General features: G+C 47.2%; 3 protein-coding genes and 1 long non-coding RNA gene across 4 annotated transcripts in view; 2 read left to right on the top strand and 2 right to left on the bottom strand.

Moving 5' to 3' along the window:
• The first annotated feature begins 5,906 nt into the window (after positions 1-5,906).
• Positions 5,907-10,122, top strand: elovl6l (ELOVL family member 6, elongation of long chain fatty acids like). Its single transcript, XM_005943005.3, has 4 exons — positions 5,907-6,120; positions 6,965-7,096; positions 8,003-8,154; positions 8,230-10,122. The coding sequence occupies exons 1-4, from the start codon at positions 6,023-6,025 to the stop codon at positions 8,652-8,654; spliced, it is 807 nt and encodes a 268-aa protein (XP_005943067.1). The 5' UTR covers positions 5,907-6,022; the 3' UTR covers positions 8,655-10,122.
• Positions 10,123-11,717: 1,595 nt separating this feature from the next.
• LOC121815904 lies at positions 11,718-11,952 on the top strand. The gene is made up of 2 exons (XR_006055464.1): positions 11,718-11,774; positions 11,855-11,952. It is a non-coding gene; the product is annotated as an uncharacterized LOC121815904 (long non-coding RNA).
• A 2,558-nt stretch (positions 11,953-14,510) lies between these two features.
• LOC102303710 (barrier-to-autointegration factor-like protein) lies at positions 14,511-17,213 on the bottom strand. The gene is made up of 3 exons (XM_005943006.3): positions 16,734-17,213; positions 15,568-15,698; positions 14,511-14,862 (listed from the first exon to the last, which is right to left on the bottom strand). The coding sequence occupies exons 2-3, from the start codon at positions 15,691-15,693 to the stop codon at positions 14,716-14,718; spliced, it is 273 nt and encodes a 90-aa protein (XP_005943068.1). The 5' UTR covers positions 15,694-15,698; positions 16,734-17,213; the 3' UTR covers positions 14,511-14,715.
• Positions 17,214-21,293: 4,080 nt separating this feature from the next.
• Positions 21,294-24,164, bottom strand: part of abhd12 (abhydrolase domain containing 12, lysophospholipase) — a gene marked incomplete in the record, with an annotated part of 10,829 nt that continues 7,958 nt past the window's right edge. The window contains 7 exon segments of the mRNA XM_042228865.1: positions 21,294-21,623; positions 21,698-21,825; positions 22,403-22,481; positions 23,051-23,133; positions 23,221-23,300; positions 23,583-23,620; positions 24,058-24,164. Coding sequence (XP_042084799.1) covers positions 21,587-21,623; positions 21,698-21,825; positions 22,403-22,481; positions 23,051-23,133; positions 23,221-23,300; positions 23,583-23,620; positions 24,058-24,164 — 552 coding nt within the window.

The following is a 24,164-nucleotide window of genomic DNA, read 5'->3' as shown; positions in this document are numbered from 1 at the left end:
CGAGTTGGCTGTTGTGCAGGTGTAAGCTTCACGCTGGTTCGTTTGGTGTGTTCAGGGCTCATCTGCTTAATATATAAGGGCAGTGCTGTGCTGCAGTAACCAGCAGGGGGCTCTGTGGGTTTATATTCTGGGATGCGCTCAGCCAGGGTGAGAGGTCAGGTCACAGCTGAAGCTGAGCTACCACCAGTAAAAACTTCACCTGACTGATGATAAGGTCTTCCTGCTGTCAGTGTGTGAGTCACTAACCTCGCACAGCTCCTCTCGATTGTTTACAAAACCTGTGCAGATCATAACCACTGATATTTGTGTCTGTGTCACATCAGGAGGTGAGTGGAGCCAAAGTGGCCAGCAGGTGTCCCCGTGCAGACAGGTGTCTGCTCTGGATCATCCACAGAGCCTCACTCAGCTCTGCAGAGGATGCAAAAACCAAAATAATCTAACAGGAAGCGCAGAGGGTGGCCCGCCACGGCTCCTGGTCCCAGTCCCAGGATTTTGTGCTGTGGTGGCTCTTCAGTTCAATTCACTTTTATTTAAACAGCACCACAACAGCAGTCGCCTCAGGGGGCTTTAAAGGGTAAGACAAATTCTTACAATAACACAAAGAAAACAGAAAAACCCAACAATCATATGAAAGCTCTCCATGGCGTCGGCCCATCTGATCTCTCTGAGCTGCTACAGCCTCATACACCCAGCCGCTCTCTCAGGTCAGCTGATCAGCTGCTGCTGCATGTGCCCAGGACTGGCCGTAAACTTAGAGGAGATCGTGGTTTTGCTGTAGCAGCTCCCAGACTGTGGAACGAGCTTCCTTTAGAGATTAGACGGGCCACTTCTTTACCTGCTTTTAAGTCACTCTTGAAAATCCACCAGGTTTTATTTTAGTTGTTTTAGTTGATTCTATGCTGTTTTGTCTTGTTTTTCTTTTTAATATAGGGCTGTTTTAATTTTTTATGCACTATGTGTTTTTTTTATTTATTTTTGCTGTTTTCTGTTATTCTATTGTTTTTAACTTATTTTCTGTACAGCACTTTGGTCCTGTGCTGGCTATTTGAAAGTGCTTTATAAATAAAATTGGATTGGATCCCCTATGAGCAGCACTTTGGCGACAGTGGGAAGGAAAAACTCCCTTTTAACAGGAAGAAACCTCCGGCAGAACCAGGCTCAGGGAGGGGCGGGGCCATCTGCTGTGATTGGTTGGGGTGAGAGAAGGAAGACAGGATAAAGACATGCTGTGGAAGAGAGACAGAGATTAATAACAGATATGATTCAATGCAGAGAGGTCTGTTAGCACATAGTGAGTGTCCAAATTCATGGGCTGCGTCCTCCTGAGGCCGCATTTGTAGACCAATTACGTCACAGCGACGCGACGAAGCCTGTCCCAATTCAATGTCTGTTACCCACCAGCTAGCCGGGAGGTCAAGGGTCACCAGAGCCGGCGAGAGCAGCGGACTCCCAGCAAATCGTTTTCAAACCCCCGCGGTCTTTCGCTACTCAGGTTAAATGTAATATATATGTCATAATAGTGAAGTAAAGGTTTACTGTTAATAGAGCTTTATGTTTTAAGTCTGCTTATGTGTTCTTGTTTTGAGATGGTCGTACCCGAGATAAAATCGTGTTTGGCTGTACGACTTAAGTTATTAGAATTAGTTAAACTTTATTAATATCAGGTGGTTCCTTTGTTTTCAACACAGCTGATAAACGTTAAAGCAGAATTAACTGATTGACATCAGAAGTCGTGAGACGGTCGAGAGTTTACGCCAGTGTCCTGTTATATTTTAGATAGCAAGGAGCAGACGGCGAGTTTATTAAACTCCGACGCTAATCTGAAAGCCAGACCGTCACATTTCACAGCCTCGCACTTCCGGCCTTCTCGGCCTTCGGAGGACCCGGCCCACGTAGACCGCGAAGGCCGGGCCTCAGGAGGATGCAGCCCATGATGAATTTGGACACAGCTATTGTGATTAAAGAAGAAACACCCAGTGCATCATGGGAATCCCCGGCAGCCTACGTCTATTGCAGCATAACTAAGGGAGGATTCAGGGTCACCTGGTCCAGCCCTAACTATATGCTTTAGCAAAAAGGAAAGTTTGAAGCCTATCTTGAAAGTAGAGATAGTGTCTGTCTCCTGAATCCAAACTGGACCTCGAGCGTTTCTTGTCTTTGTCTTCTTGTCTCAGTGTTGTCTCTTGGTTATTTCCTGTTTTAAGGTCCTTTTCCAAATCCCATTTCTTGGTGATACTGATGATAAATACTGTCAGCTGGGATTCTCTGGGGTAAATCTGTCTTTCTGTGTCACAGTGAATGAGTCTCGATGTCTCGATCCCGTCTCCTCTTTGTTCTCATCTTGCATTTCATCGTCTGAGCCTCTTCGTTCAGCATCGATCACACTCTAAGATCAGCTTCTTGGCACTTAATGACATCAGCGAGAAGCGAGGCTGCCATATCGCGCCATCGGCCCCTCTGACCATCACCAGTAGGCAACGGGTCAAGTGTCTTGCCCAAGGACACAACGAGCAAGACTGTCCGAGCCGGGGCTCGAACCGGCAACCTTCCGATTACAAGACAAACTGCCAACTCTTGAGCCACGATCGCCCCCATTGTATATGAGCTTTGGGTTATTAATCTTATGTGTAATTGACTCCTGCTCATCAGTGATTGAGGGGGAATATTTAATTCAATTCAATTTTATTTATATAGCGCCAAATCACAACATAAGTCGCCTCAAGGCGCTTCATAGATACAGAGAAAAAAACCCAACAATCATATGACCCCCTATGAGCAAGCATAATTTAATTTAAAGGCCTTTGAAGGACGGAGCGTAACAACAAGTCTGATCATTAACGGATGATAAGTAATTGCAGAGACGTAACTGCGAGCTGTGATGTATCAGCCGAGGCGCCCGCACAGCAGGACGGGCCGAGCTCAGGTATAAAAAAATGTGCTGACAGTGAAACATTTGGTGTGCAGTACACAACACTGCAGCCTTACTGTGTGTCTATTAATGACGAGGAGAAGGAATCTGATGCTTTGTCATGTCTAACATCTTTCATTCAAATACAGTGAAAATGACTCACCTATAAATACTCACATATACAGATTAAGCCTGTTTATTCCAGCGTCTTTGCACCATAAACATAAATATGCTGTCTTACACGATCAGTGAAGCTGATTTGATTCTAGGATCAGGTTTAGTTTCAGATGTAATCAAATACATTTTTGGTTGTTAGTGTCTGAGCGGCGCCACGATAACGGAGAAATGCAGAACATGCTACACGTATGTGTAGGTTGCAGGAGGAGCAAGTGCTCGTGTCCCTGTTTAAAGCACAAAAGCTGCTGATATACGGCCCTGAAAGTTGTTTGTAACAAGGTTCCAAGCACAGCTTCAACATGCAGAACCGGGAGTGAGACACAACATGCAGTTTATTGAAAACAACCATGAAACCGGCTGGTTTACAGCTGATCCAAAGTTTGGGACCACACGTCCAAAAAGACCGGTGAAACAAATCAAAGTTCAGTAACGAGTCGCTCCACTGTTATTGCTGATCGCGTCAAAAGTTCAGTGCGGCATGACTGCAAGTGTTTGCATGAGGTGAGTGGGAACAGACGGCTGCACGAAGGGCATCTACTGTCTGGAGCGGCTGTCCATTTTTGTACACTTGCCATCCATCCCCAGGTTCTCAGTAGTGACGGTGCTGTGAGAGACCATGCTTATGCAGTTCAACAACCCGACCGCGTTCAAAAAGGGAAAATTTGTTTGCCTTTGCCATCAGAACGTCCTGACTGTGACTACCTGACAGGAAATGACAGTGAATCCACATTTGTGCCTAGATTTGTCCTTTTAAAGGCACATGGGCCGAAACATTTGATCAGCTGTAAAACAGCCCGTTGCAGTTTGTGTTGTTTTCAATAAACTGCATGCTCAAATGTTTGAAGCGAGAACGTTACAGGAAGAACGTTACAGCGAGAACGTTACAGCGAGAATGTTACAGCGAGAATTTTACAGGAAGAACATTACAGCGACAACATTACAGCGAGAACGTTAAAGCGAGAACGTTACAGGAAGAACGTTACAGCGAAAATGTTACAGCGAGAACGTTACAGGGAGAACATTACAGGAAGAACGTTACAGCGACAACATTACAGCGAGAACGTTAAAGCGAGAACGTTACAGGAAGAACGTTACAGCGAGAACGTTACAGCGAAAATGTTACAGCGAGAACGTTACAGGGAGAACATTACAGCGACAACATTACAGCGAGAACGTTAAAGCGAGAACGTTACAGGGAGAACGTTACAGCGAGAGCGTTACAAGGAGAACTTTAAAGCGAGAGCGTTACAGGGAGAACCTTACAGCGAGAACTTTAAAGCGAGAACTTTAAAGTGAGAACGTTACAGGGAGAACGTTGCAGCGAGAACGTTACAGTGAGAACTTTAAAGCGAGAACGTTACAGGGAGAACGTTGCAGCGAGAACGTTGCAGCGAGAATGTTACAGCGAGAACGTTAAAGCGAGAACGTTACAGTAAGAACATTACAGCGAGAGCGTTACAAGGAGAACGTTACAGCGAGAACTTTAAAGCGGGAACGTTACAGCGAGAACGTTACAGCGAGAACATTACAGGGAGAACTTTAAAGCAAGAACGTTAAAGCGAGAACGTTAAAGCGAGAACGTTAAAGCGAGAACGTTAAAGCGAGAACGTTACGGGGAAAACGTTACAACGAGAACGTTACAGGGAGAACGTTACAGCGAGAGCGTTACAGGGAGAGCATTAACGAGTCTCTCACTGTGTCTGAAACAGGAACAGTTACTCCTGCTTTTACTTCCTCACACCTGAGAAAATCAGCCCTGGCTCACCTGCAGCGAGGCCTCACGCTGCACTAAGTTCACTTTGAACTCTTCCTGTCACATCTGTCTGTAACCTACAGCTGTCGGAGCACCGCCCACTGGAAGGAATCCAGCCTCAGGAGGTCATGCTGCTGATAGATGAAGCTGAAGAGACACCTGTGCAGGTGTGCTCTTACTCATTTCTATCAATGTGTTTCATCTGCTCATCATACTCTGAACATACACAGACCCCCTTCCCCCAAGACACACACACACAACACTTGTTCACCTCTATAAACGGGATCATGTCCGCATGCTGATAATCTGCTGATGTGGAACGAAGAGTTTGTGACTGCAGAGTCTGATTATCAGTTTGTTCTGCTGCAGACGTCAGCAGAAGGCGGGGGGGCTTTATCACATCTAATGGCATCATGCATTCACACTGTCAGCTTAACACAGGGACCCTCAGCTGGAAGATGGCCCCGGCCTCTATATGCAGGTAAAGGAGACCTGTTACCTGCTCTGCCCTGTTCTTTTTTATTATTATTATCTCTTTTATTGGGACAGCTGTTGAATATAACAGTAGTATGTCTTTTTACACTTTCTTTGCTGTCACATTTTAACTTGTAATTGAAAAATAAAGAAGAAAGAAAAAGAAGAGAAAAGGAAAAAAAACTAGGGTTAGGAGGCAGCAGGGCAGGTAGGTTTACATAATACTCAGGGTTGTAACATCAGCTCTGCCCTGTTCTGAGCTGACATCTGTCCCAAAGGAGCCCTGGGAGTTTACCCAGAATGCACTTTGTTTGGTTTTCTACAGTGAGTGATCAGAAACGGATCAAACACTGATACATCATCACAGAACAGAACCGGACTCTGCTGAATCTGGGGTCAGGGGTCAGGGCTTAAAGGAGTGATCCAGCACTAAGGTGCTCAGACATTCACACCTGTAAAAGGCGGCAGGTGACCCCGATGTCCTTCCTCGGGCATTTGGGTCAGGCTTAAAGCCAGCTGAACTTTTCATGGCAGTGAAGGATGAACACGTCACTGAAGTATGAATGAAACGCAGAGAGGTGAGTCCGGAGGCCCCGCCCCCTCCGCAGGGCTGTTTAATAGGGCCGCAGAGAGGCGAGCGGACAGACTGCAGGCGGGCTCCGAGCGTCCTCTCGCTTTGCCGTCGTTACTGAAGTCTGAGAGAACCAGAGATGCTGCCGGTGAACGGGACGGACTTCCGGCTGTCCGAGTACAGCTTCGAGCGGCGCTTCGACGAGCGGGGAGCGATCGAGTGGATGCAGGCCAACTGGTGAGTCCCGCTTCAGCTTCGGACCGAAACCCCGAGACGGTCCCGGCAAGTTTCTCCGGGACCGGACGCGTCATCTCGAAAAACGGCAAAATTAAATTAAATCAATAAAATTAAATGAGAATCCATCCTGTTGATTCTCATGTAAAAGGTTCGACTTTGTAAAGTTATTGCGTTTTTAAAGGTGCTCTTCGTTTTACTGGGACACTCGGGGTACAGCCTTGGTTTCGGGATACACCCAGGAATCCCCCCGATCCGGTTCACCAAAAGTGTCTCACCTGTCCGGTAGCGGCACGTACCGGGAGGACCAGCTCTGTGTCGGTAGAGAGCGTGATTTGTGTGCCGTGATAGCGGGATAGATGGGGCGGTGTGGGTTTTTCACGACACTCGGACTCATTCAGTTTAAAAGCCGCTTTAAGCGCAGACCGGGAGGAACCGCAGAAACGAACTGTTTTTGAACGGGGTTTGGTGGGGCGCACGCACGGATACTTTCTCCGGGTACACACCTGCCGAGAAACTTCCCGAGCCTTACGTAAGGACGTGTGGTCAGTGGCACACGCAGGTGTACCGCAGGTGAGCCGCTTGGCCAGTGACGTCACGGTTGTATTTGCTTTCGTCCCGCCCTGCCGAGCCCTCCGCGAGCGACGCGCATGATGCGACGTGAAATATTTGATTTGCTCATAACTGTGATAGGAACACACTCGGTGATGTGCGCATGCGCCAGCTGCTGTATTTAAAAATGATGTAACCTTCAGGCTCGTGAGGAAACTCTGCTGCCACCAAAACAAATGATGTTTTCCCCTGAATCCAAAAAAGCTCCGGACTAAACGAGTGTTTGCTCCTGCAGGAAGAGCTCGTTCGTGTTCTGCGCGCTGTACGTCGCCCTGGTCTTTGGAGGGCAGCACTACATGAAGCCACGCCCCAAGCTCAACCTGCGCCGGCCGCTCATCCTCTGGTCACTGAGCCTCGCCATCTTCAGGTAACACTCCTCACACGTGCACACACTCACACGCACTCCACGGACAGCGGGACTCGTTCCTTGCTCTGTGATTGGTCACCTTCACAGAGTAAACCACGCATAAGTGACACCTAAAATGAGACGTTCAGCCACGCTGTGATGGTCTGAAGCTCCTCCCACTACATCACCATAAAAGAGCTGTCAGTGTTGATCGTGGCGGGACGCAGTCCTCTCAGTGATGTCACTGATCACACCGTCAGGCTACAAATGAACGAAACTCTCAAAGCAGTGAATCCCGGGTGGGCGGGGCATGCACGCGCTTGTACGGTGTTTTCAACAAAGGAGAAAATTCCTTCAGTCTCGTAGAGACGCTGCAGAGTGAAACACTGACAGTCTCCATGGTAACCACAGGCATGCTTTGCATTGCATTCTTGCTGAATCAACACTTGCGCACAGCCAGCATGCTGTCCCCGTGGTAACCTGCTCCAGAGGTACCTGCGGCTCAGGTGTGTTTGTTTTTTCACCTGTGTGAGAACAATAGAGATGTGGGCGGAGTCATGGCCGCTGTCAGGAAACATGAAGCTGCTGTAAACACAAAGATTAAAATCAGCAGAATGAACCTTTAAAAGGAGCCTCACTTCCTCACAGACACACAACAGTTTGCTATCCTGGGTTAGGGTTGACCTACTGCTTTAGCTATAAGCTTACATAACCATGACCATGAGCCAATTATGACCCTAAAACCACAGTTTGTGAAAAATGATTCTGGTCCCTACCAGGATAGTAAGAACCAAAACGCACACAGACACACAAACGCACACACGCTGAGGGCGTCTTCAGGGTAGTGCTGCTCTGAGTGGCCACGCCGTGTTTCTGCTCGTGTCCTTGTTTCTGTGCTCTGATGGATTTGTTTCCGGTTCTCTGCAGCATCATCGGGGCGATCCGGACCGGTCCCTACATGTTCCACATCCTGAGCTCCAGCGGCTTCAGACAGTCCATCTGTGACCGGAGCTTCTACAACGGCCCGGTCAGCAAGTTCTGGGCGTACGCCTTCGTCCTCAGCAAGGCTCCAGAGCTCGGTCAGTGCGTTAGCTTTTATAGCCTTGTAGCGGCGCCGAGATGAAACATGTGACTAACGTGAGCTTTGTTTGCAGGCGACACGGCGTTCATCGTGCTGAGGAAGCAGAAGCTGCTCTTCCTGCACTGGTACCACCACATCACCGTGCTGCTCTACTCCTGGTACTCCTACAAAGACATGGTGGCCGGCGGCGGCTGGTTCATGACCATGAACTACACCGTGCACGCGCTCATGTACAGCTACTACGCGGCCCGTGCCGCCGGGCTGCGCGTGCCCCGCCCCTTTGCCGTGCTGATCACCAGCGCTCAGATCGCTCAGATGGCGATGGGCGTGGCGGTGAGCGCGTTGGTGTACCGCTGGATGCAGCAGGGAGACTGCCCCTCCAGCCTGGACAACATCGTCTGGGCCGCCCTCATGTACTTCAGCTACCTGCTGCTCTTCTCCAACTTCTTCTACCAGACGTACCTGCGCCCCGACGCCAAGACCACCAAAACCCAGTAAAACCAGCAGAACCAGCCAGGAGGTTAAAAACTGAAGCTGCTAGAACATGACCTTTACTTTTTTTTTTTTTATTTTACCAGTTTTTACTGGACAGGATGGAAAAACCTGTGAATGACACTGTGAGGGGGCGGGGCCAACACACAGCTACACATAACTTCATAGTTTATCTGCCCTTTGATGCTTTCCATGTTTCAGTGATGATGAGGGCTGGTTTCAGCCTCCTCTTCAGTCATCAGGCTGGAATGTCCCCCGAGCACTGATCCAGCCTCTCCCAGCATTCCTCCTCGCACTGGTTCCACTGGTTCCACCTGCTCACCACACCTGCCCTCGCTCATCCGGGTGGAGCACAGACAGTTTCTTTCACTCACTGCATGTTTGAAGCTTCATGAATCCTCACAGAGTCCCTGGTTTGTGACACACGAGCTTGGAGAGGAGGATGCTGGGAGATTTTCAGGGTCAGATGAAGATGAAGAGGAGCATCAAGCTGGCGAGCTGCAGATTCAGAAAACCAGGTTTCCTGCTTTCACGTGACACACGCGGCGTTTAAAGATGTCCTGGTGTCTTCCTCTGTTTGCTGATGTAAGAGCAGTAATTTGCTCTGATTGGTCCATCTCGGTGACGCTGGGCAGCGCTGGGCTCTCTGTAACGGAGGGAAACTGCAGGAGGTCCTTAACCTCGGCTCCCTTTAACCTCAGCTCTGACCTCACTTCCTGTGGCGTTTACACACGTGATCAGGAGGTTTTTCCATCCTTTCTCATTTCACTTTTCCTTCGTCCGCTGACAAACAGAAGAACCCCTCCATTTTTAAAATCTATTTATTGATCATATTGTTTACCTGACCTATGAAGGCACCTGATTGGCTGCTGGAGACGTCTGACACTTCCTGTGACGTTTACCTGTTTGAGTGTCGGGATGAACGTTGATGACGGTTTACAGAGACGTCTTCCTGTGTCTGCAGTCGCTGTACGGCTTCTTATAGAATTCTGTTCTTTGTTATTTTCTATTTTTTTTCTTGACTAAAACATTTATTTATTGTACTGATGAAAACGAATAAAGACGCGCTTTTTACGTTTGTACATCATGTTCTCACCTGGACGACCTTTGACCCGCTCTGTGCTGAAAATCAGCTGATTTCTGAGATTTGATTCACAGGAAAATATGTTTTGGTCCCAAAAGTTCCCACAGAGGAGCTCGAACACTAAATCACTTAATGAGAAACCTCAAAGATGATTTCATCTCATCTCGGCGTCATTTGTACGAAGAGCTGCGTGAAAGTGTTCTTCAGTCGTTTCCTGAGACGTCAGCATCGCCGCAGCAGGAGCGGCGTCTCAGTCCAACGCCATCAGGTCTGATGGGATCTCTGCGCACGAGCGAATCCTCGGCTGCAGCGTACGAGTCATCAAATTTAGATCCAATTCATTCATACGTTTTCCTAAAGTACTGAACAAAAAACAGATAAATGGTAAAACCGCTCACATAAAATAAAAAGAGCACATCTACTCACAGCGCTCCAAACGCGGTGGGGAAAAGATGTTTTCAAAAGAGACTTAAAAGCAGGAAGTGTGTCATATATTTAAAGTTTGGGCGCCGCAACTGAAAAAGCTTTTTTCCCCATAAAGTCCAACCTGGATTTTGGAACAACCAAAAGCAGCTGGTCGGCCTGCGAGGGAACACGGGCTGGAGTACATCAGAAAGGGATGGAGGCATTTATAAGCCAATATTAGGCCTTTGAAATTAATTCTGTGATAAACAGGAAGTTGATGAAGGAGGACAGGATAGGTGAGACATGTTCAAGCCTGTGCACCAGTTAAGAGACGGGCGCTTGGCTGTAAAGTGCGTTACAATAGTCAAGCGGAGTTTCTCCAAGCTGCGCCCCGACAAAACTGCCTTAACTGCAAAACGCTTTTTGGCAACACAGAAGTGATCTGTTTGTTAAATTTAAGCTCCAAGTGATGTGTCCCAGATTTGGGACGCGCTGTTTGATGAGTGACCCAAGCCAACCATAATTAATAAGCGGGCTGCGTGAGGTATTATTAGGCCTGATATATTACCTCTGTTTTGCTTTCATGGAAGCTCAAACAGGTCCTTCCTGCTGGGAGGAATACTGCTGCCTAATAGCTGAGGCTCCAATCGAGGGAAACCCCTCTTTAGAGAGCCGTGCAGGGATAAGCAGCTCTCTGATGGACACCCGGCTGCTTTACAAGGAAACCAGGCAGCACTGTGTGGTAAACACTGCCCCCTGTTGGTGAGGAACACACTTCAATTTTCACTCTGCTCACAAACTAGGAACCAAAGTGTTTCCTACTGTTGGACCACATGTTCTGAACATAATCACTACCATCCTCTTGTCAGGTCAAGTACTGAGTGAGTTTAAACATGCAGTTATCCATCCCCAACTTAAGAAACCAGGCTCAGACACTTCCATTATGACTTCAGACCCACCTCTGAGCTTTAAGCCGTTTCACAGCACAGAGACGGCTCTCATAAAGGTCGTGACAACGGACTGTGGTAAACATGCAGTGCTTGTTCTATTGGATATGACTGCTGCATTCGACACGGTGGATCACGACCTGCTGATCTCTCGATTACAGCATTGTGTAGGAATATCCTGCCGGGCACTTTCGTGGATAAAATCATATCTCTCAGGAGCTTTTGTGTTAAGTTGGGTTTGGCCTCATCCTCTCTGGTCCCTCTGCCATGGGGGGTACCGCAGGGATCTATTCTTGGGCCAATATTGTTTTCATTGTAGGGAGGGAGGGAGAGATGTGGTGATACTTGAACTACTACTTAAATTTTACATTTATTTTCAGGGTTCCCAGGCGTGATTGGCTGTACAGATGGCACTCACATTCCAATCATTGCTCCTTCAGTAAATGAAGGAGACTATGTGAACAGGAAGTCTTTCCACAGCATTAATGTACAGGTACATAGTTCCCTGTAGCATTTCAAACTAACAGATTATTTCATTATAGTAATGGATGCTAATTTGTGTTCTCTGCACTGTGAAGATCATATGATGATGCTGCCAACATTATCACAAATGTGGAAGCCAAGTGGCCAGGCTCTGTCATGACTCACAAATATTCCGTGAATGTACACTGAGCACAAAATTTGGACATGGTGAGTTGAGAATACTTTAAAATATATAAAGACCAATTGCTTCAGGGACATTTGAACTGAAGTGTATCCTTCTGTCTTAGGAGAGTTCACTGGCTACTTGCTTGGTGATAGGGGGTATCCATGTTTACCCTATTTGCTTACCCCTTACCCTGACCCTGAACCGGGCCCACAGCAGCGATATAATCTGGCTAATTGCAGGACAAGAGCCAGAATTGAAATGACTATCGGAATGCTTAAGGCCCGGTTCCAGTGCCTGCAAGGACTCAGGGTCACCCCAGAAAGGGCATGTGACATTATTGTGGCATGTGTGATTCTTCACAACATTGCCACAATTAGAGGAGAACACTGTCCTTCTGAACCAAACATCAGCAGTGATCCAAACCATGAACATCCTGACCCTCCCACGGACATACAAGATGGAAGCGCAGTCAGAGACACCATATGTCACAATCATTTCTTTTGACCCATCACCTCAACATGTTGAAAGAAGAATAAACAGATTTTTTGTTCAACTGGCTTTATTGGTCACCTGTGTTTCCTGTACACAAAGTATTAAAAGATGTAAACCTCATAAAGTGTCTCTGTTGCTTCCTCCTCTGTAACAGCTGTCAATGTTTCTTCATTATTTTCCTGTAGTAAAGAAATAAACAACATTGCTGTTCTACTGTAAACTCATATAATCTGTGGAGTATTACTCACAACTGCATGTTGGTCTGGCTCAACAGGAGGCTGCACCAGATGCAGTACACCACCACCATCAACTGATAGAATATGAGGTTTATACAGGTCACTTATAACTTACAAGGGACCAAATGGCAATTAACAAACATACCAATCACCTTACACTTCATTGTCATTATGCTCTCAAAGACAACCAAGACTGAGGGAAGGCAAAATCAGTAGGAAAATAACTTCACTACAAAATAATCCATTATGGTAAAGAGTTTATCAAATGAATGAGCTAGCACTGCAAAGGTGACTGTGAAGAAAGGATGTATGCACATCATGTATTATTTTGAATTTACCCCCTATGTAGGCACTTGTGTCTTGCGGGGTTATTGACTCAGAGGATGTCCCCGCAGAGATGCCTTCGGCCACAGGGCGCCCACTGTTTTGGCTGAGGGCCAACTGCTCAGCCTCTGTGAGTGGTGGTGGTGGAGGACCCCCACCTGTTTTTCGGGCCTCCGCTTTTTTTCTGTTGGCTATAACGGGTCCACATTTGAGCATACAGAGTAAGCAAATATGTACTTGTAATGTGCTCAGATAATTTCAATAAGTGCTTACAGAAAGAAAATTAATGTAGCCTCTAACTGCAATTGATTTACAAACAGACCAAGCACTATGGCTCATAATACAATTACACCTCACCTGTTTGGACTATATTTTTATATTTCATTTTTACTTGCTGCCAGGAACGTTTGGGGCCTGTTGGGTTGCACCTGCGCTCACATCACATCACAAAATCAAAATGTATGAAATAAAATAAAATAACATATGATAAAATAACGTGTTAAATGGGTGGAAATCCCTAGATCAATGTTTAAATTAACACTCACGCATTGACTCTGTCGGCTATGTTTTGCCATGCATGCTCCTTCTTTTGCAGCTTGGCTAACTTTTTTTCCGCGGAATTTGCATGTTATCGGCATATGCTGCCATCAGAATTTCGGCCGTCAAGCGCTGTAAAATACATTGACCGCGCCTTCTTTCCCTCCGTCTCCATGGTGACTCGCTTAATCTGTGCTCCGCTTATCAGGGCTTTATGTATCCTCGTGCGCGTGCTTAACTTGGGGTTAAAGCAACTCCGCGTTGATTGAACTACTTGTTATCAGCCTTTCTGAAACCGAATATTCCGAGTTGGACAGTTCGGGGTTACTCAACCCTGAGTATCGTTTTTCACTCTGAGTTTTCTAAACCGGCTTCCTGAAACAGGGCCCAGGTCTGAGAACGGGAACCTGGACGTTTATGCTTGGATCCAGTATCCAAAAATGGATTTTGAACCTCGTCTTTGGCCTCACTGCCAGATTTACAGAAAAAAAACAAAAACAAACAAACCTGACGCGCACCTGCTGTCAGATATCCGCGCTCTCACCCAAAGATAGGAAGCGACAAGAACACGAGGATGAATTTAAGAACTTGGTCCTGAACAGCAGCCTCACCTCTGTGGGAGGAGTTTAAAGAGGCTGTGTGCGGCTCATCGCGTCAGAGCTCTGAGAACAGTAATGATGATGAAGCTGAGTCCTCAGTGTTCAAGCCTCACAGCATGTTCACAGCCCGACACACAAACGCTGGACTTTGTAGTTCACAGCATCCGTGCAGATTCCTCGTTTTCTTACATCCTCAAACAACTTTTAATATTAGACAAAGTTCTTAAATGATGAGTTCATGGACTAAGAGCAAAACGCTCCTCAAACTTACCTGTCCGGTGTTAAAAAGGAACCGCCCTCTTCTGAAGCCATTTCTAAGAGGGGTGGAGTTAAGGAGGCGGCGGGGAAAGCACCAGCAGGTCAGCGTCCTCGAGCGTCTCTCAGGCTGATCTGTGTCACTGTACGTGCATGATGTCACAGGATGATGTCACAGGATGATGTCACAGGATGATGTCACAGGATGATGTCACACATGTACTCGTGCATGAACACAAACACATCTACAAATCCAGCAGCAGGTGGCGCTGTACCCTGTCATACGGAGGCTTCGATGTTTTTATGGTGGACTCAGAAAGAAGACAGCAAGCCGTGGAGACAAAGCTTTTATTCATGTAAACGTTCTTCAGTGAAACAAACTCATAAAACAGGTAAACAGACACCTGGCAGAGCGCTGTGACATCACAGCGCTCCTGCAGGAAGTCCACCTCAAACACCTAACAGCAGCAGAGCCATCAGAAGCCTCCGAAACAGGAAGTGAGCAAACGCAGGTGTAGTTTTTGTGAAGAGGCGGCACCTCAGAGGAAGGCGTCACACCACTCCTTCAGGCACTGAGCGCAGGAACTGGCCTGGCGAGAGTTGGCGCCGATGGAGTCTTTGAGCCAATCGGTGAACATCTCTGTGTCTTTCCTCAAGAGCAGGAACTGACCGAGAACCACATATGCCTGAACACGAACACACACACACACACACACACACACACACACGTGAGTCAGTCCAGTTACAGTCTCTGTGGATAATTTCCTCCGTGATAACTGCACAGAGGGTCTTTATAAGTCAGCTATTTGGATTCTATTCAGGCTTTCAGTTTGCACCATCAGGGGCGTGGCCTGTCTGCCTAAAAGGTGGAGGGTGACACAGGCAGTTGTAGCTGCTAGCTGCCTGCTAGCTTCACCTGAACTGAACCTGTGGACTGTGTTTGTGCTCTCAGTTAGCAGCTAATGCTAGAACCCACAGGAGCATCACACAGACTCTGATACCTGCTGATCAGTGCTCAGTAACATCCAATCAAAATCCTTGAATTTCACCGTGTACCAAACCTGGAGCTCCGCCTTCTTGGACGCCTAGCTGTCCATCATGTGTACTTGGCAATCCATCGTTTAGTTACTACCACGCGCCATATTAATCTGTCCAAATGTTGAGTGTCGTTACAAAAAGCATGTTTCCAACAGAACTACAATCTGACTACACAGCACACGTTTGATAAACGTCAGCATGAGAATGCATGTGTTATCATACTACATGCAGACCTTCCAATTTCTTTAAAGCCCAGACTCCAGAACAATTCGACTAGTTTCTGTGATGGGTCTGTCGTGTGTGTGTGTGTGTGTCTGTCGTGTGTGTGTGTGTGTGTGTGTGTGTGTGCGCACCTTGTCAAAGCCATTCTCCTCCAGCTTCTTCCCCAGAGTCTCTCCGATGCCTGACAGAGCCGTCACAGGTTTGTCCGCCATCGGCTCTCCAACAAAGTCCCGGTGCTTCTGAGACGTGGTCGACATCCTGACTGCAGGAACACACACACACACACACACACACACTAAACCCTCTCCTACTCGTCTGGAGCGAGTTCTGATCATTGGTGTCAAAATGAACTCTAAAAACGTTTTTGTGGGAAAGTTAAAGTTTGGAAACCTTCACGAGCTGGAGGATCACCTGCAGAAGAGTGTGGCTGATCTGCAGGAGACCTTTGACCTCAGTGGCCTTCTCCTCTCAGCAGGAAACCAGTGTTGCCAACTTAGCGACTTTGTCCCTATATTTAGTGACTTTTCAGACCCCTTAGCGACTTTATTTTCTAAAAAGGGACAAATCTGGAGACTTATTTATGACGACTTTATGACATAAAAGCGCGTATCGCTCTTACTCTCAACAAGCAGCGGTGCTGCCGTGGGCACCTCACCCGCGCCAAAGCGCTCACAGGGGGAGGACAGTCCTTCCCCCGCTGCTATCAGGAGACGCTCACACCTGTGCGCACAAACTGCAAATGAACCGCGCATGAGCGAAGCCGCTGCTCCGCACTGACTGTAATGCAGTCAGTTCTTTTACTGTGATGCTGTTTCGTGGATCACAAGGTTTAAAACTACTTATACACACACACACACACTGTAACTCCACCAGAGCGCCCACTTCGGGTCACTTTTGCGGGGTTGGAATTGTGGCATTACAAAAAACAATAATTGCTAAAAGAAATTTAATTTGTAGTTCTAAACAAACTAACTGCATTTAGGACGTTTTTTACTCACTTTGTCTCTTCCACGATGTTATTTCTCTCTCCGACAACGTTACAATTACATTAGCATGACCAGTTAAGCAAATTAGGCGATGACGTCATTTAGCGACTTTTAGGACAGCCAATAGCGATTTTCCTTGCTGAGTTTTCAACCCTGCAGGAAGCTGAGGGCTGCAGGGGGCGGGGTCAGCGCTCCTCGTGGCTTCAGACCCAGTTTAAGTTTTGAACTGTGCGTCAGTGCGCGTGCGTTTGTGTGTCTGCTGCTGGACTCCCATTAAAACCAGTGGAACCAGCTGCAGGTGGAAGCTCTACCTGTCACAGGAGGACTCGATCCCGCTGATGTGGACGTGGGCCGGTCTCACGCGCTGGACACTAAGGAGACACACCGCGTACCTGTGAGCACGAGGAGCTCACCTGAGCACAGCGGCGGCTCGAACAGGAAGCGTTTTATTGTGGAAACCCGGATGCACGCTGAGTTCCCTGACGCTCGTGGTGTGACGTCATGACGCAGAGACTCAAAGATGGCGTGAGTTGAAGAGGAGTCACTCCTCGGTGAAAATGAGATCCCCAAACATCTTTTGTTTTTTGGAGCGCAGATTCTGTGATTTCAAACTAAACACGCCGTGTGAATCCTCCCACTCACGGTGAGCCCAGCACACAGGTCCAGGTGTCTCCTGAGCCTCAAACACGTGTGTCACGTCACGAGCTTGCAGTCCTGCTCAGACACGTCAGAGCCGTGACGGCTGCCGCTGATCCAGTCACACACGGAGCCAGGTGCATGAAAGTAAAAGCGCTGCGGACTCTTTTTTCAATGTACCGCTGATGCCCTGCCCCCTACTCATAAAGCCCCGCCCCACGATCTCCCCGTGTTGGTGTGGTGGGCGGGGCCGTAGCTACTCTTCTGGCTGTTCTAAGGCGTTCCCACTGTCTGCGGGTCACCCCGCTCCCCTCGCTCCGTAACCCGGGTACTTTGGCGGAAACATGGCGGTGCCGCTGACCGACCATGAGAGGCGGAAGCAGATCAGCGTGCGGGGCTCGCGGACGTTGCAGAGATGAAGAAGACTTTGCACTTCACGCTGGTGAAGGACCGGAACGTGGCCACGCCCCGGGACTACTACTTCGCCCTGGCCCCAGTGGCGTGTCCAGCGGGGTGGCCTGGGGGGGCACAGGCCACCCCCCCAACCAGACTGGCCACCCCAAAGGCAAAACAATAAAATTCAATCAAATATCAAATGTACGATTATGTTTTCACGGTGAATGCAGCATCCTTCTGCGCTATGTGCATCACGTTAGCAAAGGTAGGAGAGCCAAGCAGAAAGACGCACTGCAGGAAACAATTTTTCGGAGAAAGAAAATGAGGAGAGAATAAATGAGGAGAGAATAAATGAGGAGAGAATAAATGTCCCGGTAAGTAATATTAAGTTTGTTGAGTTTAGTAAACTTTAAATTAGAATCCCAAGGAAAAAATAACACTTAAAGAATTATTGCAACCGTCGAATATTTCTGACAGTAGGCTGCTGGGGGAGCTAACATAAGAGTTATGAGTTATAAGATATAATCCAAGTCGTAACATTGCTGTATGGAGCTGCAGATTTGGTTGCAGGTTAACATCGCTGGACTGGCCATCGGGCAGCCCGGTGGGCATGAACAATGAGAGGTGGTGGATTGGCCAGATGCTGCCGATGTGTAAAAATAACTGAGTTGTTTGGTGGTGGCTGTGGCAGAGCTTCCACAGAGGCCAGCAGGTGGATGAGGGAGATGGGAGGAGGAGCAGAGACCCGAGGCGGCCGCAGGTCCGAGCGTCAGGTGAACTTCAGGTAAGAAGTTCTGACCTGCAGTCTGTCTGGGTCAGATATGAACCAAGTTTAGCTGGAGTTTCTTTTCGTTGTGCTGACTTTTTACCCTCAGTTACAATAATTCGTACTGCGTTCTAGCCAGCTTGACGGAGTTTCTATACAGCTGGGTGGTGCTGTGATGTTACTGATAGTGAACTTTATTTTATTCATAAGGTTAGTTAGTAGAGTTGCCAACGGCTCCTTAAAAAAATGGAATGGTCCCTCATTCAGAGAAAATATTACACGTTTCGTATTGAGCTGAGAAGAGACGCAGTTTGTCCCGGACTTTAGCTAGAATGGAAAAAGACACAAAGCTGGAGTTATTCGTCTTTGCTGCACAGCTGCCTCTTCTTCTTTCATTCTCTCCCCTCCCTCTCCTGTTTCTACTTCAATCATGAAACTGATCAATGATCAGCTGATCGCTCTCTTGTTTGTTTATCGCCCACTTTGCGCCAGAAAGAGGAAACCAGCGGATGTCGCGCTAAACAACAGCAGCACGTTTAAGCTTGATCAGCTGTTGTTAGAATTTATTTAATATTAATTTCTAGTATCAGCTGATGTTTGCTGGAGCCACAGCTGCAAACCTGCTGGTCATGATATGGTTTGGTTATCTGGTGAGAGGGAAACATGAAGATGAAACCAGGAGATGTCCTTACTGAATCATCAGAGCTGTGATGGAGAAACAGGTTTACCTTTTAGGTGACATGAATGAGTTGAAGTTATGAACTGTTTCTGAGAGACAAATAACACCAGGATCCTTTTTTAAGTAGCTGACAGCTGGTAACTGTGCAGGGGCGGGTCTAGCAAAGTGTTGCCAGGGGGCCAGGTAGGGCATTAACAGGGAGAGGGGGGCACAAAGAAATACTTTTCTTTCTTATTCTCATTTAAAATAATCTAGCTTTTATTAAATAATTATCTGAATCTTACAACCAAAGTTTTTATCTGACGTAAAATGTATAGAAATCATACATATACCAACAAGACAGTGTACATATGGAAAAGATATTTATAAATCTTATAAAGTTTGTATCTGTCTTGTGTGAAACTTGTATGAAAAGCATACAAGAGTAAAAACAGATATAAGATCCCTTGAAAAATTATATAATGAAACTTGTATGTTTTGGATACTAAAACAATGTATGAAAGTAATGAGAAAGTGGCCACTTTCATGAGTAAATCATGTAAGTTTTTACTATTTCTTTTCCATATGGGACTGTCACAACAGCATTTATTTTCATTCAAAGGGTTTATGGCTTTAATACCTGGGGGGCCGGTCTCCAGTCAAAATGCCGTTTTTTTGTCCCAGTCCAGCCCTGCACACGACACGCAGTGAACTGATCTGAGAGGTGCATTAAAAAATAAATGGGCGGGCCAGTGGTGCACATCGCAAATCAGCTCGCAGAGACATTAGGTGTGCCGCTTCTTAATGACGGTATCTTAGCAACCCCAAGTACCAGATTCAACTTGTAATTGGCTAAAAATAACTTCGTCTACTGGTCAGAGGGACGTTGTTAGCTGGCAGTTTTTTTTCAAGCGATGTTGAAATTTCCACATCCTGACACTTCAAAAGCTTCAGCAGCTGTCGGCTCAGCATCAGCACCACGGAAACACACGGATACATCCGTAGACTGAGACTGATCAAACCAGAAGCTTTAATGAGCAGCTGGTTTGTCTCGCATTAACTGGCTGAGTTAATACCAGTTAATCAAAATGCAGCTGACTGAACTGAAAAGCTCGACTCTGTGGGGGTCAAAGTTTGCAGAACTATGAACGCAGCTGGACTCCACAGCTGTGCGTGTTCATGGAGCTGCATGTTCACCTGCTGGACGTCACTACCTGACAACTGTCTTCAGAACATTCAGAGGCCTTATTGACAGTGTTTGGCTCTACATGTCTGTGTGAGCAGGTTTTCTCTCACATGAGTCCTCAGGTAGCCTCTGAATGCTGGACACTGGGAGACCTGTGTCTCTGAGTGGGAGACCAGAGATCACAGTAACACGTGTGTCTCTGTATTAACAAACATGTCATATTGGCCCAGTTTATTTTACTTATCATTGTTGTGAGGAGACCATAGATAGCATTTGTATTTTCTGTTGTACAGTTCATTTGCTGTTATGGATAAAAAGTCTTTTTTGTTTCTAAATAGCTGATAACTATTCGCTGACAGCTGCCAACATCTGCGAACAAATATAATTCTGTAAAGTTGATCTATATAGTGAGTAACTGTTCATATAGAGCGTTATTAAATTTATTGCTAATGCAGTCATTACGGCACACTGACCTCTTAGGAAATTTTAGATGCGCTCGTCATCAGACCCCTGCATTAGAAGAAGAATGAGGTGTTTGCTGTGGATCAACAGCTTTTAATTTGAAAGGAAAGGTGAGCTTCCTCACCTGCCTGTACGTCCAGGTGGATATATTTGTGCAGAATCGTGCCTTTGAGTCAAACAGCGAGAGAGTGCTGTTTACTCACTATCCAATCACATTACAGCATAAATAAGCTAACGAGCGTGTCTGTGGCGGTGCGTTCAGGGAACCAAGCAGCTTGTAAAACGAAATCTTTATTTTTTATCTTCTTTTAGTTTAAAAAACTCATCGTGTTCGATGAAGCTGAGCATCATCATCAGCTCAGAGCTCATTAATATTATTGTTGTTGTTATTTTGGTTTTGAGTTGCTTGTTCGAGGCCCGGCGTGAGCGCCCAGGTGTCTCGTGGGTAATGGTTTCGCATCAGAATCTGTTTCTGCTGCTGTTTTTATTTCCGTCACCACAGAAACATGAACCTGATGTTTTGTACACAGAAAGCTTCGTCCTCGACTCATTTTCTGTTTGTTTGTTTTTAAACGAGATTTTCGTCGTCAAAATTTCCTTGTTAACATTTTTTCTTTCATCTGATGATTTAACATTTACTTTAATTACTTTTGGATATTTTTGCATCTTTACATTGAAAAATAAAAATCTCTTTATTTCAGTCATTGTAAGAAATGCTGACATCAACATTTTCAGATGTTTTTGAAACAAACAGCAGAGCTGATAAATGAAGACAAATAAAACAAATAATATTTAATTCAAGTTGTAACAGGCCTTCAGACACAAAGTTCCAGTGATAAACTCGACACAATCACACAAAAATATTAAAAACTCCACGCCACCACTCTTTAAAAGCATCGGTTGCCGTGGCGACCCTGCGTGCTGTGACACGAGCGCGGCTGTGGGAGGAATGCTAACAGAAGCAGGAATGACGTGTCGAGGTCATGCGAGGACAAAACGAGCCGCGGCGGTGCGGCTGTCGTGGAGTGCAGAGAGTAATCCGAGTACTTCCTGTCTGTCCTCACTGTGCGACGGGATGAGCTGTGCCCAGGAAATCACTGAAAGAGAAGACAAAGAGCAGCGTGAGCGCGGCTTCGCGGCTCACCGTGACATCACCGCGAGCTGATCCTACCTGAGGATGTTTGGCAGCTCCGGGCTCCTGTAGATGAACTTGTGCTTGTAGGCGAGCGCGGCGGGGAAGGGCACGAACTGAACCTTGTGACCGCTCAGGCTCTTCGACTGCGACGCCAGCGAGTAGAGCTGCAGGGAGAGGGCGAGGAGGCGGGTTAGTCTCAGTTTCTTCTTCTACTGCAGGAAAAACGGCGTGCTGCGTCCGGTCTACACCATCACAGCGCGGCTCTACAGATCAGTCACACAGAAACTCGTGCCTCTCTCTCCCGTCTTCGACGCCACCCTCCCTGAGCCTGGCTCTTCCTGCTCCCACCCTCGCCTAAGCGCCTGCTCACAGGGTCGTCTGGTTGTTGGCTCCTCTCTGTGTGATCGTTGGCTCTATGAAAAGCGCCCTGTTGTGATTTGGCGTTGCATAAATGCTGCCGGAGCAGATCCGTCCACATCAGAACGTTCTTTAAAAACATGAAACGTTCCGGTTTCTATTAACGTGACAATACAGCAGAAATCTGTCCAATGTTTTCGTTTTAGCTTCAGTTCTACCGAGTTAACGATAAAAACCCTGAAAACCAGAAACTTCACACCCGAGCCTCAACTCTCGCGGCCCGGTCCGTGCCGTGGGGGTTGGGGGCCGCTGTCTTAAAGAATAAGACTTGTTCTTGACGGATTTCTTTAGATTGGTGGAGATGTTTCGGTCACACGTTCTTACCTTCTTACCGAGGTGGAAAGGAACCACGCTGTCGTCCTCGGCGTGGAGGATGAGCACGGGACAGGAGATGTGGTTCATGCTGCAGACACACAAACATTCAGGGACATTAAACGCATCTGCTGCATTCAGGGGCTGCAGTTCTTCTAACAGCCACTAGGTGCTGCTGTTTGGGTTATGTGTGTGTGAATCACCAGATATTCACACACACATAACGAGCTAATATTTCCTGATTAGTCTGCAGGGTCGAAGGTCAGCAGCTGTAATGAAAGTCTGTTCTCTGACGCTGCACGAGCAGATCCAGGATCAGCGTCTAAAAACAATCAAGCTCCATCCGTCAGACCTGCACGACTGAAAACATAAAATCAACGATTCGGTTTAAACTTCACGAGAAACTCGAAATGTTCCTCGGACAATTTAACATCAACTCCAAAATTATCCAAAGACGGTAAAAACGTTTCCTGTTCCACCCACTCAGGAATTTACTCCGAACCCCGAGAACAAGTAAACGCTCAGAGGCGGCGCTCTGCACGCTGATTCAGGTCAAACAGCCGCATGCTTTTTAAAAACGACGTAGCGAGCTGCTGACGAGCAGCCGGGCGCCGCTCGAAAACACGTTTCATGTGGGAGGAGCTTTGATGAGGTACATACTTCTCATCGCTGGTGAAGCGGATGTTGTTGGCAGTGATGGCGTCCAGGAAGAACCAATCAAAGCCGGGCAGGTACCGGTACACCTGAAACACACACACGCACTGTGAGACACACCTGCAGGAGCTGTGTGCGTCTGTGTGTGTGTCTGTGTGTGTGTCTGTGTGTGTTACCATGGAGAAGGGGTGACTCTTGGCCTCCTCTCTGATGTTGGTGAAAGGAGACTCTAAGATGAGCGCGTCAGGAGGACTTCCTGTGAAACGATGTCATCATTAGTACCTGACGCTACGTTTCCCACAATCCTCGGCTGCTGAGACGCTCCCATTAAACCCAGAAATAAACTCCTGGGAGTTTTAGTTAATGTCGTTCTCAATCTGCTGTTTTGCTATTTTTAGTCCACACAGTGCTGTGCAAAAGTCTTGAGCCAGCCCTCATTTCACACACACTAAAGAGAGAAGTGTGTGTGTGTGTGTGTGTGTGTGTGTGTGTGTGTGTGTGTGTGTGTGTGTGTGTGTGTGTGTGTGTGTGTGTGTACCTCTGTCACACAGCCGTCTGACCACATTGGTTGCCACTCTGAAAGAAAAGAAACTCGGATTAAATCGGAATCCTTGGATCTGCTTCAGCCTCGTTGCTGCTGATCGACCTCTGGGACTGAAACTTGCAGTTCCTCTAACGTCCTGCAGGGGCAGCAGTGACCCCCCCCACACTATAAAACTTTAGAGCTAATTTCCAGTTTCGATGCCTGAATGTTGAGAAGGCTTTCGGAAGTCGTGAGTAAAGCTGGAAAGGTGTGGCAGGAATGATTCAAAGCCTCACTAAGACACCACCCGTCCAACATCCACCCACACCCTCTGCATTAGACACACGCTGAGCCGTGACCGTTTTCTCCTTTCCTGTTCTCATGTGGGCGGGTCTTATAGCACTGCCACCCTATTAGTGAGTCACCTTTAAAGGGGCGGTCAGTAAGTGGTGTGCGTGCAAAGGAAACAGGTACACAGGTGTGTTGTTACCCTGTTCCCAGAGAGTGTCCCCAGATGTAAAGAGGCAGCGTTTTGTCTGTCCGCCGCTTCAGCCAATCATAAATAAAGAGAGCGTCTGATGTCATCCCGCTCTCTGA

This window comes from Haplochromis burtoni, unplaced genomic scaffold (genome assembly GCF_018398535.1).
Source record: "Haplochromis burtoni strain Fernald_Lab_line unplaced genomic scaffold, NCSU_Asbu1 Contig_359, whole genome shotgun sequence".
Taxonomy (NCBI): Eukaryota; Metazoa; Chordata; class Actinopteri; order Cichliformes; family Cichlidae; genus Haplochromis; species Haplochromis burtoni.
The sequence above is the reverse complement of the archived record's forward strand: the minus strand, read 5'-3'. Positions and strand labels throughout refer to the sequence as shown.

Bases quoted from the DNA above. Each gene is read 5' to 3' on its own strand.
- elovl6l (XM_005943005.3), top strand. From the start codon at position 6,023: ATGCTGCCGGTGAACGGGACGGACTTCCGGCTGTCCGAGTACAGCTTC. The intron at 6,121-6,964 runs GTGAGTCCCGCT...TTGCTCCTGCAG, and splicing joins GAGTGGATGCAGGCCAACTG to GAAGAGCTCGTTCGTGTTCT. The intron at 8,155-8,229 runs GTCAGTGCGTTA...CTTTGTTTGCAG, and splicing joins CAGCAAGGCTCCAGAGCTCG to GCGACACGGCGTTCATCGTG.
- LOC102303710 (XM_005943006.3), bottom strand. From the start codon at position 15,693: ATGTCGACCACGTCTCAGAAGCACCGGGACTTTGTTGGAGAGCCGATG. The intron at 14,863-15,567 runs GTGCGCACACAC...GTTCGTGTTCAG, and splicing joins AGGAGAATGGCTTTGACAAG to GCATATGTGGTTCTCGGTCA.